Here is a 14,272-nt window from a genome sequence, read left to right as displayed (position 1 = left end):
TACTGCTCATGACAGTCTAATAATTATTCTTTTCTCTCATAGCTTTAAATTTTTAAATCTTAATCCATGGATATTTTAAAAATATTAATACCATCAATGTGGATTAAATAAATTTTTCTAGCTCTATTGTGGCATGCATCTGAGCCCAGAGTATTTGCCTTAATTGTGATAATCAAAAAGGAATGGGCTTTGCGGTCAGGCAGGTTTGATTTTGAAACAGAATTCTGACATTTGCTGCATTGATCTTGTGCAAGGAAATTCTCCAAGCTCCCTTCTCACCTCTTTAGAAAGTGTCTATTATTACCTACATTGCAGAGTTAATGCAAGAATTCAATGATAGTATGTGCTTCCAAAATATTTCTTATAATAGTCATCATTATCTTGTCTTTGCTTCATTCTTACCTCTAATGTTAAGCAAATCCTTCAAGTACTACCTCAGCTTCCTCGTCTGTCATATTGAGGGCAGTAATTCAGACCTCACAGGGTTGTGTGAGAAGTAATTGAGAAAATGTAATGTCTAAAGTATATTCGGCCCTCAATACATGTTTCTGTGTTGTTATTAATTTTCTTTTACCTAAAGAAAGGTAAATGAGGTGGTGGCAGTGTAGCATGGCAGAAAAAAACTCCAGCTTTAGCATGGGAACAATTGCGGGTTGAATTCAATCTGCCACTTCCCTGAGTCCATAGGCAAGTCTTCTCTTCTCTGGGTTTTTACTTCCACTCCTGACTACAGGGAAAGCAATTCCTGTCTCTTAGTGCTTGGTGGGGGCCTGAATGACATTGCGAACATTAAGGTCCTGCAATTTAGCAGATTCTGCCTAAAAGAGAGCTGGGCCAGGCCATCTAAGCATAGAGAAGCAGTTGGGAAGGCTTGGTCATGGCCTCTCGTTCTGGGAGCCGCTCCCTGACACATGCCCACATGGTCTCCCCAGCCCTGCCCAAGTGAGTGAGCTTTGATGCTAGGTCAGACAACAGGTGTGTAAAAAAGTGAAACCGTGGAAGTGTTGTGCAATTGTGCCCCTCAGCTGTCACACCCAGGCTGCTTTTTAAACTGATATATGCTGGAGTACTTCCGGGAACTATTATTACCTTCCAGATGTTCATAACAGTGAGATAAGCAGGCATTTGCTGAAAACCCAGAATGAAAAGGTAAAGGCGCTGGCACCAACTTGAGATCTAGGTACTCTAGGAACTGAAATCAGATCAGTCGACTAAAAAGATGGTGTTTTTTAAAAACAAAACTTTGATTTGCTCTGCTTCATTAGGACTAAAAGTTTGCCTGATAGCCTACCTTTGGTAACTAATTTTGCTAGAAACACTGCTTGCAGCAAAGAAAGAAAGTCTGGCTACTTTAGTTCACAGCATAGGTTCTTTCAGTGAAAAAGAATTAAGGAGAAGAGAGTGAAAAGGAATTAAGGAGAAGAAAGGAGTCAACTACCTTTGAAAGAGGCTGTTCTGGGAAGAGGTGATAGAGTCCCCTACGGGATCATTGTGATATTCCACACGATCATTGTAATGGTCAGCCTGCTACGCGGACACACAAACCCTGTACCCATTCACAGCGACAAGGACCATGTGGGAGTTATAAGATATATAGAGCTGGCCCCTGTGGCTGGGGGAGGGGACCAAGGAACAGAGGGCTCTTTTTCCTAATTAGCTGTTTTCATACAGGGAACACATGACCCAAACACAACCACCAACTGGGTCTTTGACATATACAAGCAGAAAGGGGGAGCTGGGCTTTTGTCTGCCGCAAACTCTTTTAACTTGCCTGTCACCCCAAGCTGCAAAATTCAACAATGAGTCAGATGAGCTGGGCCATTTCAGATAGTTTGCTAAATGGACTTGGAGACAGGTATTATTTCAACCCACTCAGGGTTGAAAAATACTGTAAAACTGAGACTGGGTTAATATCTCTTTTTCTCCTTTTCTAAGTGATTTGTGATCATCTTTTTTTGCCATTTGCCTGAGTTTCCAGTATATCTATCCCAAAAGAGTGTGTGGTTCAAAAAGAAACACATTTCAAGGAACCATATTTCTTAGTAATAAATTCAACCCATTCATAAAAGCCTAATCATTCTCCTGCTCAAGCTTTCTTTTTTACATTGACTGTTAACTCAGTAAGCACAGATGAATTTCAAAGAATATTGCAAGGGAATTACTTTCCCTGTCTAATGAAAGGCACCTGCTACCATACGTGGTCAGTATAAGAATAAGCAAATTGAAGAGTAAAGGATAAAGCATGGAGAGGATGCTCGCTGTGTGGATGTGGATATGTGTGTGTGTGTGTGATATTGTTGATTCTCTGACTTGGAAGCAATGAAGAAATCTCAAATATTTTCCAACAGTTCACTTAAGGGAAAACAGTTCTGCATGAATGATTTTTCCAGAGCTAGAGGTAACATGTGCTAACACTAACTGTGCTGAACTGGAAGTCATCAAAATGCCATGCCTGATGGCACTGCCCAGGTAGCAGTCAGCAGAGCATTTCCATATACAGCTCAAAGAGAATTTCCATCTGTAGCCATGGTGCAGGCAGGTTCAGAGAACCTTCCAATGCTGAGATTAAAGAAATCCACAACAAAACACTTCTCCAAGTGGGTAAACACAGTCTTTCATGGACAGGGCTGTTTAGAAAAAATAGTGCCTTCTTTGTTTTCCCACATATTTACTTCGTTGTATAGCACAACTGGAAAATGGTGACAAGACCATAAAAAGCTAGATGGAAAAGTGTCAAATTAAACCCACAGCAAAACCCAGAGCTGATTGGCTTAATTGGAGATAATGAGAAACAAAACCACAACCCTTACTTGCAAAGGGAAATAGAGAACTGAAGCAATTACCCAGAAAATTTACCAATGCCCCTTTGCCGAAATGCCTAGAAAATTGAAACCAAAATGTTTTGGGATTTCAAATGTCTGGATAATGCCTAAAAGTCCCATCTCAGTTTGCCAATGATGACCTGGACTCAGTACATACTGCTTTCTTTCTGGTGAAAAGTAGAAAACTGTCCTACAATGTAGCATAACATTCACCCCGATTCAGTAATCAGGTTGCTGCCCGCAGAGACTGTTATCAGTACCTTTGGGCAGAGATTTCAAGCCCTGTTATACTAGAAAGCAGCAGATGAAGACTTGAGGTGGGGATATCTCCTGGAGGTGATGAAGACTTAAAGGGTCAGTGAAACAAAAGAGAAAGTGAATGCAAATGCCCTCTTTTAGGGATTAGACTAGAGTACATTTTTAAAGAAAACTTAAGGTCATCTGCCCACAGCAAGAGTATGGTCAATCAAGCCATTTGCAAGTGTTCAAACTCAGAGGTTTCTTCATGTGCCCAGTCTTGGGAAGTGCACAAATACGGGATTCTATGAAATTGTGCTTTGGAAGCAGCAATCACTGGGGACATCTAGGCATGGGGAGTACAGCCACTGCAATTTATTCTTCTTTAAGCTCAGATAGTACTATCTGTGGGCAAAACCACTCATTTTCAGATTGATACTCCACCTTTAGCATGTAATGCCATCTGTCTCCCTGAAAGTCCTAACAATGTCATGTCTCCCCAGAACAGATGTGTTTCAGGGTGATGACCTTGCAGAAAGAGCAAGTTAGACTGTGGTAGATTCCTCTGGGCACGGAGCCCAGAGGAAAAAGTGTTTGGAGACGGGGAGGGCTGGGGTGGCCTTACCGAAGCTGGGGGCACTGTGCAAGGTCATGTCCCGGATCACCCTTGTGCCGAAACAGGACCACATCAAGAGGAACTGCTGGGCCACTTTCTTCAAGGACCCTTGTCTCTTGGCAGCCACCTACAAGAAAGTAAATGGCTTTAATAGTGGTCGACTTGACCTTTCATTTATTACTGTCTCTTTGAAAAATGAGGCCGGTTGAAGTGGCTCACGCCTGTAATCCCAGCACTTTGGGAGGCCAAGGTGGGCGGATGATCGCATGAGCCTAGGAGTTTGAGACCAGCCTGGGCAACGTGGCAGAAACCCCATCTCTACAAAAAATACAAAAATTAGCTGGGAATGGTGGCACACCCCTGTAGTCCCAGCTACTCAGGAGGCTGAGGTGGGAGGATCACATGAGCCTGGGGAGGTCAAGGCTGCAGTGAGCTGTGATCGCACCACTGCACTCCAGCCTGGGCAACAAAGTGAGACCCTGTCTCAAAAATAAATAAATAAATACAGAAAAATGACAGGAAGGCTTATGGTCTTCAAAGTCTATGCTATGGAGCAATGGTTTTTGTTTTGTTTGTAGAAGCAAAAAAACTTTAAAAAATGAAATCTTATGCCAAGACTCAGTGTATACAGCAGATAAAAGAGATGCTGACCTGGTTGAATCAGGGATGGAAGACTCAAGAGTCCTGCCTCCTGACCCCTCCACCTCCTGGGGCCTCTCCTCAAAACCCTGTTCAGATAGCTCACCATAGGGCTTTGTCTTGGCCAAGTTCACAGAGGGCAGTGGTGGGCTGCAGGGCCCAAGGCTGCCCGCTAGGTGCCGGTTTACCAACCTTCACAACACAGCGGTCAACCATGGTATCCAGCCACTCAATGTAGGACTCGATGGGAGACTGCTCCTCCAAGAGATGGTCAAACTCCTGATATACTGTCAAACAAAGGAGAACCCCACACGCATCACTGCAGTTGTATTTAACAAGAGCTACGTCTTAAAAGAACAGAGGAACAAAACTTTGAATAAAGTAAAACTTTAAATAAATAAAACTCCAAGGTCTTAGCAGAGCATTCAAGACTTTATAAAACATGCCCCAACTTACCTTTCCAAGATCATCTTCCATGCCTGTGAACATGTTAAACTGTGGCTATCCTATATTACTTGCCATTCCGCCAGCAAGCCCTGCTTTTTTCATAGCCTTAGTCTTTTTTTTCAGGCTTTTCCCACTACTTGGTTCCTCATGTCCCAGCTGAAATGGCCCTGGTATGAAATCCCTTTAACCTTCCATGCCCCTTGCCCGCAGAACTGATCACCCCTCCTCTGCACTCACATAGCACTTTATTATCGGTTTTCTACCTTTATTATATGACTAATGGCACTGTGGCATAGTTGGGTGGGCATGTGTGTCTCCCTGCTAGTTCTTTGTCTGATATCTTCATTAGCTGGTGCATTATCTGTGACATAGTTGTTACCCAACAAATTCTTGCTTGAATGAGGCATTGCTGCTCTCTTGCTCTCTGCCCAGGGTAGGGCACATGTGATAATTCAAATGTTTCTGGACCACAACTGTACCAGGCAAGCAGCCTCTCTGTGTGGCATGTAGTAGGTGCTTAATAGATACTTGCTGAGTAAGTGAAACAGTCTCTCTGCCCCTCAGTTTCCTCATTAGAGAGATAATCCTACCACTTTACAACCTGTCTTCACTTTAAGTCAGATAACTGAATCTGGAAGTGCTTTTTTTTGTTTTTTGTTTTTTGTTTTTGAGATGGAGTCTCGCCTTGTTGCCCAGGCTGGAGTGCAGTGGCGCAATCTCGGCTCACTGCAAGCTCCGCCTCCCAGGTTCACGCTATTCTCCTGCCTCAGCCTCCCGAGTAGCTGGGACTACAGGTGCCCGCCACCACACCCGGCTAATTTTTTTTTTTTTTTTGTATCTTTAGTACAGACGGGGTTTCACTGTGTTAGCCAGGATGGTCTCAATCTCCTGACCTCGTGATCCGCCCGCCTTGGCCTGCCAAAGTGCTGGGATTACAGGCGTGCACCACCACGCCCGGCTGGAAGTGCTTTTTAATCAATGAAGTGCTCTAGAAAATAGAAACATGGCTCTGGTGATCTCTAGTTTGAAACATCTCTTTTCATCACATTTTTGTGTTTCTGTATGCAGAGATCAATAAATCAAACCACAATTCAAGATCCATACGTTTCTTTCATTTTCATTTGAGCAGTTTTTGTTCTCTCATTTTAAAGGACTGGACACTTTGCTCTATTTTACTTAGTTGACGCTTGCTACAAGAAGTAAGATTCTGAGACCAGAGGGTCATAACACTAGAATGCTCAAATGTTTGTTGACTGAATGGATGAACAACCCATGGAGGTTGGTACGATTATTATCCTCCATTTTACAAGTGAAGAAAGAGACAAACAAAGATGAGTAACTTTCCAAAGGTTGTTCTTTCACAGCTAGTGAATTGCAGAGACAAGATTCAAACACATCCTGACTCAAGTGCTTGCCTCCTAACCACTCCACTATGCTAACACTAGACTGTGTACCAAGCATGTGGCACAGATAGTCTCATTTAATCCCTTCACCTTAGTCCCATTTTACAGAAATGGAAACCAAGGTCACAGTGTACTGGAGCCAAGGTTTGAATCAAGGTCTTTTGGGCATCCAGCCCCATGCTGTGTAAGAGCTGTGTAAGAGCAAGGTTTGAACCAAGGTCTGTTGGGCATCCCAGCCCCAGGGATCCCAGCCAACAGAACTTGGACGTGGGGCTGGGATGCCCAGCAGACCTTGGGCAGTTACAATTATAACTCATTCTAATCAGCTTGCTGAAGTACTAATGTGCACTTTTAAAATCTAAGGTAAGCTGAACATTGCCAGCTGAGATCTATATCACAGAGGTGATGGTAACCCCCTAAGCAAGAGTTTGCAGATTTGTCAGCTGGCTGTGAGGAAAGAAGAGTGCTGCACACAGTTGTCCCAGCCCTGCTCAAGCTGACCTTTGGTCCAACTCCCTGTGTGTCAGGGACTTCCCAGCTGTCTGGTTAGGAGGTACAGGGTTGACGCACATGTGCTGGACTGCCTTGAGGCTTGGTACCCTCCCTCAATTCCCCCTTCACAGCACTGTATTACATGACATTGTTCTCTTTGGTAAGATGCAACACATCTGTAAATACATGTTTGAGGTCTTATTTACCATTAACTGTAAGCTCCATGTTGGGAAGGGATGTGTCCATTTTATTCACTGCCCTTTGGCCAGCATCTAATACAGTACCTGACTTAGGACAGGCATTCAGTAAGGACTAGCTGGGTTGAACTGAACCACAGCATTTACTTCCCCAGAAGAAGAATGCAATCACAGCTTTAAAGGGCACCATTCTGCCCTGGACCTAAAGGAACTTGAAGAGAAAGCCATAGAAGGTTCTTTCTTGAGAGAGGCAGCAGTGACCTCCATGGTGCTCCAGCAAAGGCTCAGAGCCTGGTCCTTTAAGCAAGCAATGCTGATTGTATTTTTCCCTATGAGTCTGGTTCACATTTTCGTCCCTCATGAAAGGAGCTGAGGCGGGAAGAGAACTGAGTCTAACACTGCTAGGAAGATTTGCAGAGCTAAGAACTAGGTTCACTCTGGGTTTCCACTCATCTCTTTGGTATTCCATGAATCTTGCTGGACACCTGCTCTGTGCCTGGCCCATTGGGAGTTCCTAGGGGCACAGTGATCAAAGGTACCCCCAGTGCTATTAGGGTGTGCAGGGCCATGCTTTCTGTTGACTTTCCATCAGGGGACAGGAAAAAGCAGAAGAGGAAGGATGATTGTAAGCACTTGGAAAGATCCTGGAACCTCTAAAACTCACCCATATTTCCTTTTTTTTTTTTTTTTTTTTTTTTGTCTCCTGTGCACATGAATACAATATGAGCAGCACTAAGGCCTGGTGATGAAGCTGGGACTAGACGTGAGACCAGACTTGGGTTCAGCTCTATTGCTTAGTGGCTGCATGACCTTGAGTTAGGTTCACCAACTCTCTAAGCCTGAGTTTTCTCATCTGTAAAGTGGGGGTGATAAGAGTGTCTTCCTCATGGGGTTGATGTGGAGATTAAATGGGACCATGCAAGTATTGGATTTGACACAGGAGCTGGCTTACAATAGGCAGTCAATAAGCTGAATTATTATTTTAGTGATGATCTCTAAAATTCTTACCAGGGGAAAAGTGGGCTTGGGGCAGCTGTGAAGGAAGAAGTAACAGCCTGAGTGAGGTTTGGGCTAAGCCAGGAAAGAAGCCCTGGGGAAGGTCCACATGTTCAAACATTTCGGCTGTTACATTTGCTTTTGAAAAGGGCTTAATGGGAAAGAGATCTCTAATAGGACCCTCTTAGGGAACTTTGTTTAAAGGCACCTCAAGTTTAGACTGGGTAGCTAAATAGAATTCCCTCAAGACAGCAGTGCAGAAGGCATATACTAAGAAATCTGAAGGGCCTTGGGGCTTTCAGAAAGACCCCTCTTCTTGGTGAGACAGCCTCTCTGCAGCTCCCCAAGCAGTGTCACTATTGGGATCCTGGGCCTCACCCCATTGAGAACATGGGAATGCATGCTCTCAACACCTTTCCTGACCTGATGTTCTCTAATTATGGAGGTAGCCTGTAGACGCCTATGGATCCAGGGTTATTGGGCTGGGGGGATGCCCTGGGCAGTCAGCTGGGATGGGCATCTGAGGAATAGCAGGGATGTGCTAACAATGATGTTGTTCTCTGGCCTTCTCATATTGCTTTAGTACCAAGAGCAAACATCCTGCCTACATGGGGTTGATATTTGGAGCAGTATACCTGCAGTCTGCATGTTGGAAGTCCTTGTTCACCGGGACATGAACATATATTCGCAGAAGTAAAATACCATCCACCTGCTTCTCAGACATTTAACGTGATTGAAAGGTTCACCTACCAATAGGTGGGCTGACTCGTGACCCTCAAATGAAAAATAGGCAGCATATCCAGCTGACCCCAGGCTGACATACACTGAGAGAGGCAATAAGCTTTTGTTCTCATATTTAATGCCACCTCCATGGAACCGGGGCTGGCATTCAGGTCACATGTGGGGCCCTTTGCATGACATTGTATGCTGCCCAATTGCACCAGAACACTCTTTACCCAGCAGTGTTGACACATGTCCTCTTAAGTCAATCAGCCTTTCCTTCTGGACTGACTCATTTAAAAGGAACAATAAGGAGGAAGAGATGCTGGGAAGAACAGGGTGGGGATGCCACTTCGGTATTTACTAAGACACTTTTTCTTTCTTTTAAAAATAAAAACAGGACAACAATCCCTGGTGGGACAGCTTACATTGGGTGATGAGTTTCCGGTGCTCATCGCGAGAGTCTTCCATGGTGTAAAGGGTTTGCTTGGTGATGCTGTTCAGGTCCACGTTCCTCCAGTCTTCCAGCATTTGGAACGTGATGTCTGCACTGTGGATCACTGTTCGAGATGCCTATAATCCAATCCAATCAACTCGTTAGCTCATGGGTTGTTAAAACCCTTTCACTGTATTTCCTTTTATGCCTTGTTAATGCATCTGCTTATGGTATTTTGCAAACTACCCTGAAATTCCCGGAAATTCAATTTCAGGAAAGCACCAGAAGACTCTGTAACTCAGAAGACGCAGACACTGTTTTCTCCTATGGTTCTTTCCACACATCTCTTTTTCTCTACAAGAAACTACGAGGGTGGGCTAGGCCAGACCAAACCCTGCTGTTTCCAGTCCCTTTGGTCTTGACCCCATGGAACAATGGGATGAAGCCCAGAGATCTGTCAGCTTTCTGATGTTAAGTCTGTGGGATGGGAGCTCTGTGCTGAATTATCCTTGTGTCTCTAGTACCTGAGAAGCTGCAGGCTGGGATTTAGAAGTGTTCTTGCTACCCCTGGGCCTAACTTAATCCCAGAAATTTCAAAGTGTGTATTTTTCATATAAATACATTCTGAAGCAGTTTATGCTCTAGTTTTCTGTTTTTGCTTTTTTAAAATGTTGCTATAATGATTAAAACATACATGAATAATTAGGTTGGAGGAAAAGGGAAACTATACCATACATCTCAGTAGTTTGTTAGTGGATGGAGGGATGTGTATAGTGTGTGAATAATTATATATATGTATTTTTTTTTCTTTAAAGCTGTGGCTTTTTCATGGAACCCTTATTAGTGAACTTAAATTTGCAAGTTGGAACAATACTTGGAACAATATCATCAAGTTGAAACAATACTGAGAAAAGCTAAGAAAAATATGTATCTAGGATCATTTCCTTTATTTGCATGTTTTCAAAATGTCTTTTAATAAAATAAAAAAAATTAAAATACACGAAGACATTGTCAAGTCTCCTAATGCATGTAAATTTCTAGGCAAAGGTAAATACTGACAACCCCTTGTTGTACCCAGACCATCCAATTACAAGTAAAATCTTAGTTAAATAATTGTAGAACTCTTTAAAGGTCACAAAGGTGTAGAATATATGAGTTAGGTGAATCTCTAATGATAATGAAAACAACTGAATGGAAAGGTCAGGTGTCCTGGATTCAAACATAACCTAGTTCAAATCCTGGCCTCGTTGGTGACCAGCTGATTTGGGGCAGGCAAGTATATTAACCTCAGCCTCCTAATCTATAAAATGGAGATATGATAGTACCTACCTTTTTTTTTTTTCTTTCCTGAGCATGTTCCTTCAGAGATGCATTGTGAGCTACTTTATTACAATGAAATGAACTGTTTACCAAAGAGTGAATTCTGTAAGCAAGTGTTTAGAACATGCTTTTTTTTTTTTTTTTTTTTTTGAGATGGAGTTTCACTCTTGTTGCCCAGGCTAGAATGCAGTGGCGATCTTGGCTTACTGTAACCTCTGCCTCCCGGGTTCAAGTGATTCTCCTGCCTCAGCCTCCCTAGTAGCTGGGACTATAGGTGCATGCTGCCACACCCAGCTAATTTTTTTGTATTTTTAGTAGAGACAGGGTTTCGACATATTGGCCAGGCTGGTCTTGAACTCCTGATCTCAAGTGATCTGCCCACCTAGGCCTCCGGAAGTGCTGGGATTGCTGGCCTGAGCCACCGCACCCTGCCTAGAACATGCTTTTTAATAGTGTCTCTTACCATCGTGTTTAGGGCCTTAGTGCTTACCTCTTAAAGAAGGGCTGCTGTTGAGGATTCCTTGAGATAGTGTTTGAAAAACAGAGTGCATAGTGCAGGGAACTCAATAAAAGTGGCTACTGTTATCCGATCGCTTCTCTTTCAGTGATTGTGTTGATACCTCAAGGCCTTTGCACATGGTGTTCTTGCTGGCCGGAACATTCTTCTCCCTCCTTGCCCCAGCAGCCCCACTATGATGTACGCTCCAGCTTAAATGTCACACCCATGGAAAGGCCATCTCTGACCACTTTATCTACATAGGACCTGAATGCCTTGTGATTTTCTATTTCCATTCTGTTTCTTTCATAACATTTAACACTTTTAATTTTTTTTCCTGCTGAGGGCAAGTACCACTAAGCACAGTATTGGGCACACAGTAGGCACCCAAAAGATTCTGTGAAGTGAATGGCTGAGATAGGAATGCCAAGTGCTTACTTACCTGGTGTATCTGAAAGAGCCTGGACGTGAATCTTAGGTCTAAGTATTTGAGGTGAGTCTTCAGTTGGACGTTGTTTAGTCTGACTTGCTGTGTATGTGTGTTTGGGAAAGCTCACTGGGATACTAGCTGGTGTTTCATTCCCAGCCTTAACCCTAGTCCTCTGTCTGATCTGGGAATGTGTCTGAAAGCTTTCCGGTAGAGATGGAAATGGGGCATTTGCTGATTAAATTACATACTGTTTTTGTGCGGAAGGTGGAGAGGGAACGTGTGTGTGCGCCCCTACGCTTGTGCAACACGTGGCTATAGGCATGGGTGTGGACGCTTTTATCTACATGTGCATTAAAGGGACAAAGTCCTCTCTAAATTGTCTGATCCCCAGAGGGAGGCACCAAAACCATGTCTAGTTCCCTGATATGACCCAAGAGCCACTCTTCCAAGCTGGAAAAAAGAACCAGATGCTGGCATGCATCCTCAGAAATAAGGCAGTGTTTCTTTGTTAGGCCAATATTCACTTTCTTTCCTGAATCCCATTAATCTGTCAGGCTCTGCACCGTCACCAGAACAATGCCCAGGTGTAGCCTCTGTAGCAGCCTGCATGAATCTGGATGAGTTTCCCTCTGGTCTCCAAATCATCCCCTGTGTTGTCCATGCCAGGGGCAGGACAGGAGCAGTGAGGTATATGTGGGTGTTGTGTTATACTTTCTGGTTCCTGGTCTGGGACCCTCCTTCAGGCCACTCTAACTAGAAACCCCTCCCTACCACCTTGACCTTGAACCCACCCAGAACCAACAGCACCTTAAAGGAGAGGCTGCAAACAGAAACACAGGAAGAGGGCAGGCAGGTGACATTCAGGAGTGAGGTGGGCCAAGTGTGAGAGAGTTGGTGGAATGAGGACGGTGGCTGCTGTGGAGAAGCTTGGCCCAGCAGCTGACAGCTGCCCTGGGGAAACGGGACTCTGGGAGCAAGTTGTCAGCCCTTGAAGGTTTTCTACAGAAAAATGTGGGTGTTTAGCTGTCATCTCCCAGTTCCAACTGTTAGTGACCATGTGAAAAAAATTGTTTTGAACATATTCAAACCAAACAACAATAACCCCACACATCTGAGGGCCAGATTTGGCCTGTGGCCACCGGTTTGCCACCTCTGCTTTAAGGTCATTAATATTTTAATGTAATGTTAATCGGTTGCCTTAACAGACTTAGAGTCCCTTCATTAAAGTGCAAAATTAATAGAAATGTAGTTATATGCCATCAAGCTATAACTACAGAGTTGATAGGGGCATGGAGTGGGATCTTCCACTTTTACTTACTAGACTTATATTTTTAAATGTTTTTGAAAGCAAGCATATGTCACTTTTGTGCTAAAAATAATGCAGATCTGGAAAAAAACTAAACAAAATTAGGCAAATATTGAATATATTATGTGGCTTTGAACTCAGATGATACAACAAACAAATCATCCTCTTAATCTGTTTGAATCATTTGATTCAACCACTACATACATTTTGGGCTGGATAATTAAGAGAAACACAGAACTGTGGACTTAGAACATATCTGAAAGGTTAAGGGGCAACTGATACCAGAAATTATTTTGTATATTAGTTGAAACTAGTTATTGGCTAATGTTTTCATTCCTTATCTGTAGAAATTAAAAAATAATAGAGAGTGCCCTGTTAACCTGAAAGATCCTGCAGGAGGTTGTTTTTGTGGATTTGCCCCCTCATTTGCAATGACTCAGCAGTGATTAAAACACATAATGGAGGACAGCTACCTGGCAGAGATGATTTAGTGATGTTTGCCGTCTCAGAATTTGGGAGAACCTTCTCGACACTGCAAGGAGAAAAGAATTAGTTTGAAATATTTGCATGCTTTATGATTCTAACTTGGATTTTCCAGGGGCACATTTCAAAAAGTAGCCTGCTTATTTTGCCTACGTTTATCTCACTGCCCAATCCCATTTTATGTACCCACTGGCAAAACCCTGCACTTGATTCTTTGTTCTCCCATGTGGGCTTCAACAACTATTTCCTAATGGTGACATTTGGGGTACATATTTCAAAGTCATGCACACGATACACTCGCAGGTGTGAGAAATGGTGGCGTCAATCAACCGTGAGTAAAAGCAATTATTTACTTGTCTTTCATTTCGCTAATTGCAAGCTCAATCACTTCTCCCCGTAAATAATTGCAGGAATCAAGTGGAAGCTTTGAAGAAGTCCCTTTAAAAAGTAGTATGTCTAATAGTAAACCTTGATTGAGCCTCAGCGGTGTGTGGGGCTAGGAGGTGCTTCTGGGATGGAACCCTGGCTTTGCATTCATAATCTGTCCTTTTTATCAAGTGATCTCCATGACCTGTTTGCATGTTTTGATGATGACTGCAGCTAGGAAAAGGTCTTGTTTCCTACACTGACATAATAGGCTGATAATTTGAAGTAGGGTGATCTTATATCTGTGGATTTCAATGCAGACAAGACATGTGCCTGCCCTAGCTCTTCATTCTTACAGAGTGGTTGCAGTGGGACTTGTTTCCACCCCTTGCACATTCTCAAAATACACTCCCAGGCTGGGCTCCCTGGGAAGAACAGCTTCCTCCAGACACACACAGGTGGAAGGTCTAACAAACCTCCTTGCCGCCGACTTTGAACAGGTTTGTTTTGTCGGCATAATTAAAATGGGTGCGGGGGCATTCTTCTTGGTAATTTCTGAACTGGACAAGTAATAGTCAGAAATTTCCCTAGAATTATTCTAATTTGTACTCAGAGCTGGCTTGATTTGAAAAATAAGGTGTGGAGTGGAGGAATGGGGGTGGGAGGGGGCAGATGGACTTCTAATTTTCCAGGCTGATCAATCGTTAATCCTTCTCCTTAATTACTTTTTCTTTAACTTTGTGATGTGGAATTTAGTGCTCATGAAAAGAAAAGAGCTGAGAGCCATGAAATAAAGCAGGCTTTATCAATAGGTGATGGCCACTGCAGGCAGCCTCAAAGCGCGTCTGAAAGGGCTCCCTTTGCCT

General features: G+C 43.4%; 1 protein-coding gene across 7 annotated transcripts in view; it reads right to left on the bottom strand.

The window, feature by feature from the left end:
• The window catches only part of RFX4 (regulatory factor X4), a 179,653-nt gene that overhangs the window by 38,210 nt on the left and 127,171 nt on the right, over positions 1–14,272 (bottom strand). For all 7 annotated transcript variants that reach the window (XM_001161826.7, XM_016924105.4, XM_009426155.5 and 4 more), the window contains 4 exons: positions 13,031–13,089; positions 8,998–9,142; positions 4,507–4,601; positions 3,685–3,802 (listed from right to left, as the gene is read on the bottom strand). In XM_001161826.7, coding sequence (XP_001161826.2) covers positions 3,685–3,802; positions 4,507–4,601; positions 8,998–9,142; positions 13,031–13,089 — 417 coding nt within the window. The remainder of the gene's footprint in view (positions 1–3,684; positions 3,803–4,506; positions 4,602–8,997; positions 9,143–13,030; positions 13,090–14,272) is intronic.

This window comes from Pan troglodytes, chromosome 10 (genome assembly GCF_028858775.2).
Source record: "Pan troglodytes isolate AG18354 chromosome 10, NHGRI_mPanTro3-v2.0_pri, whole genome shotgun sequence".
Taxonomy (NCBI): Eukaryota; Metazoa; Chordata; class Mammalia; order Primates; family Hominidae; genus Pan; species Pan troglodytes.
The sequence above is the reverse complement of the archived record's forward strand: the minus strand, read 5'-3'. Positions and strand labels throughout refer to the sequence as shown.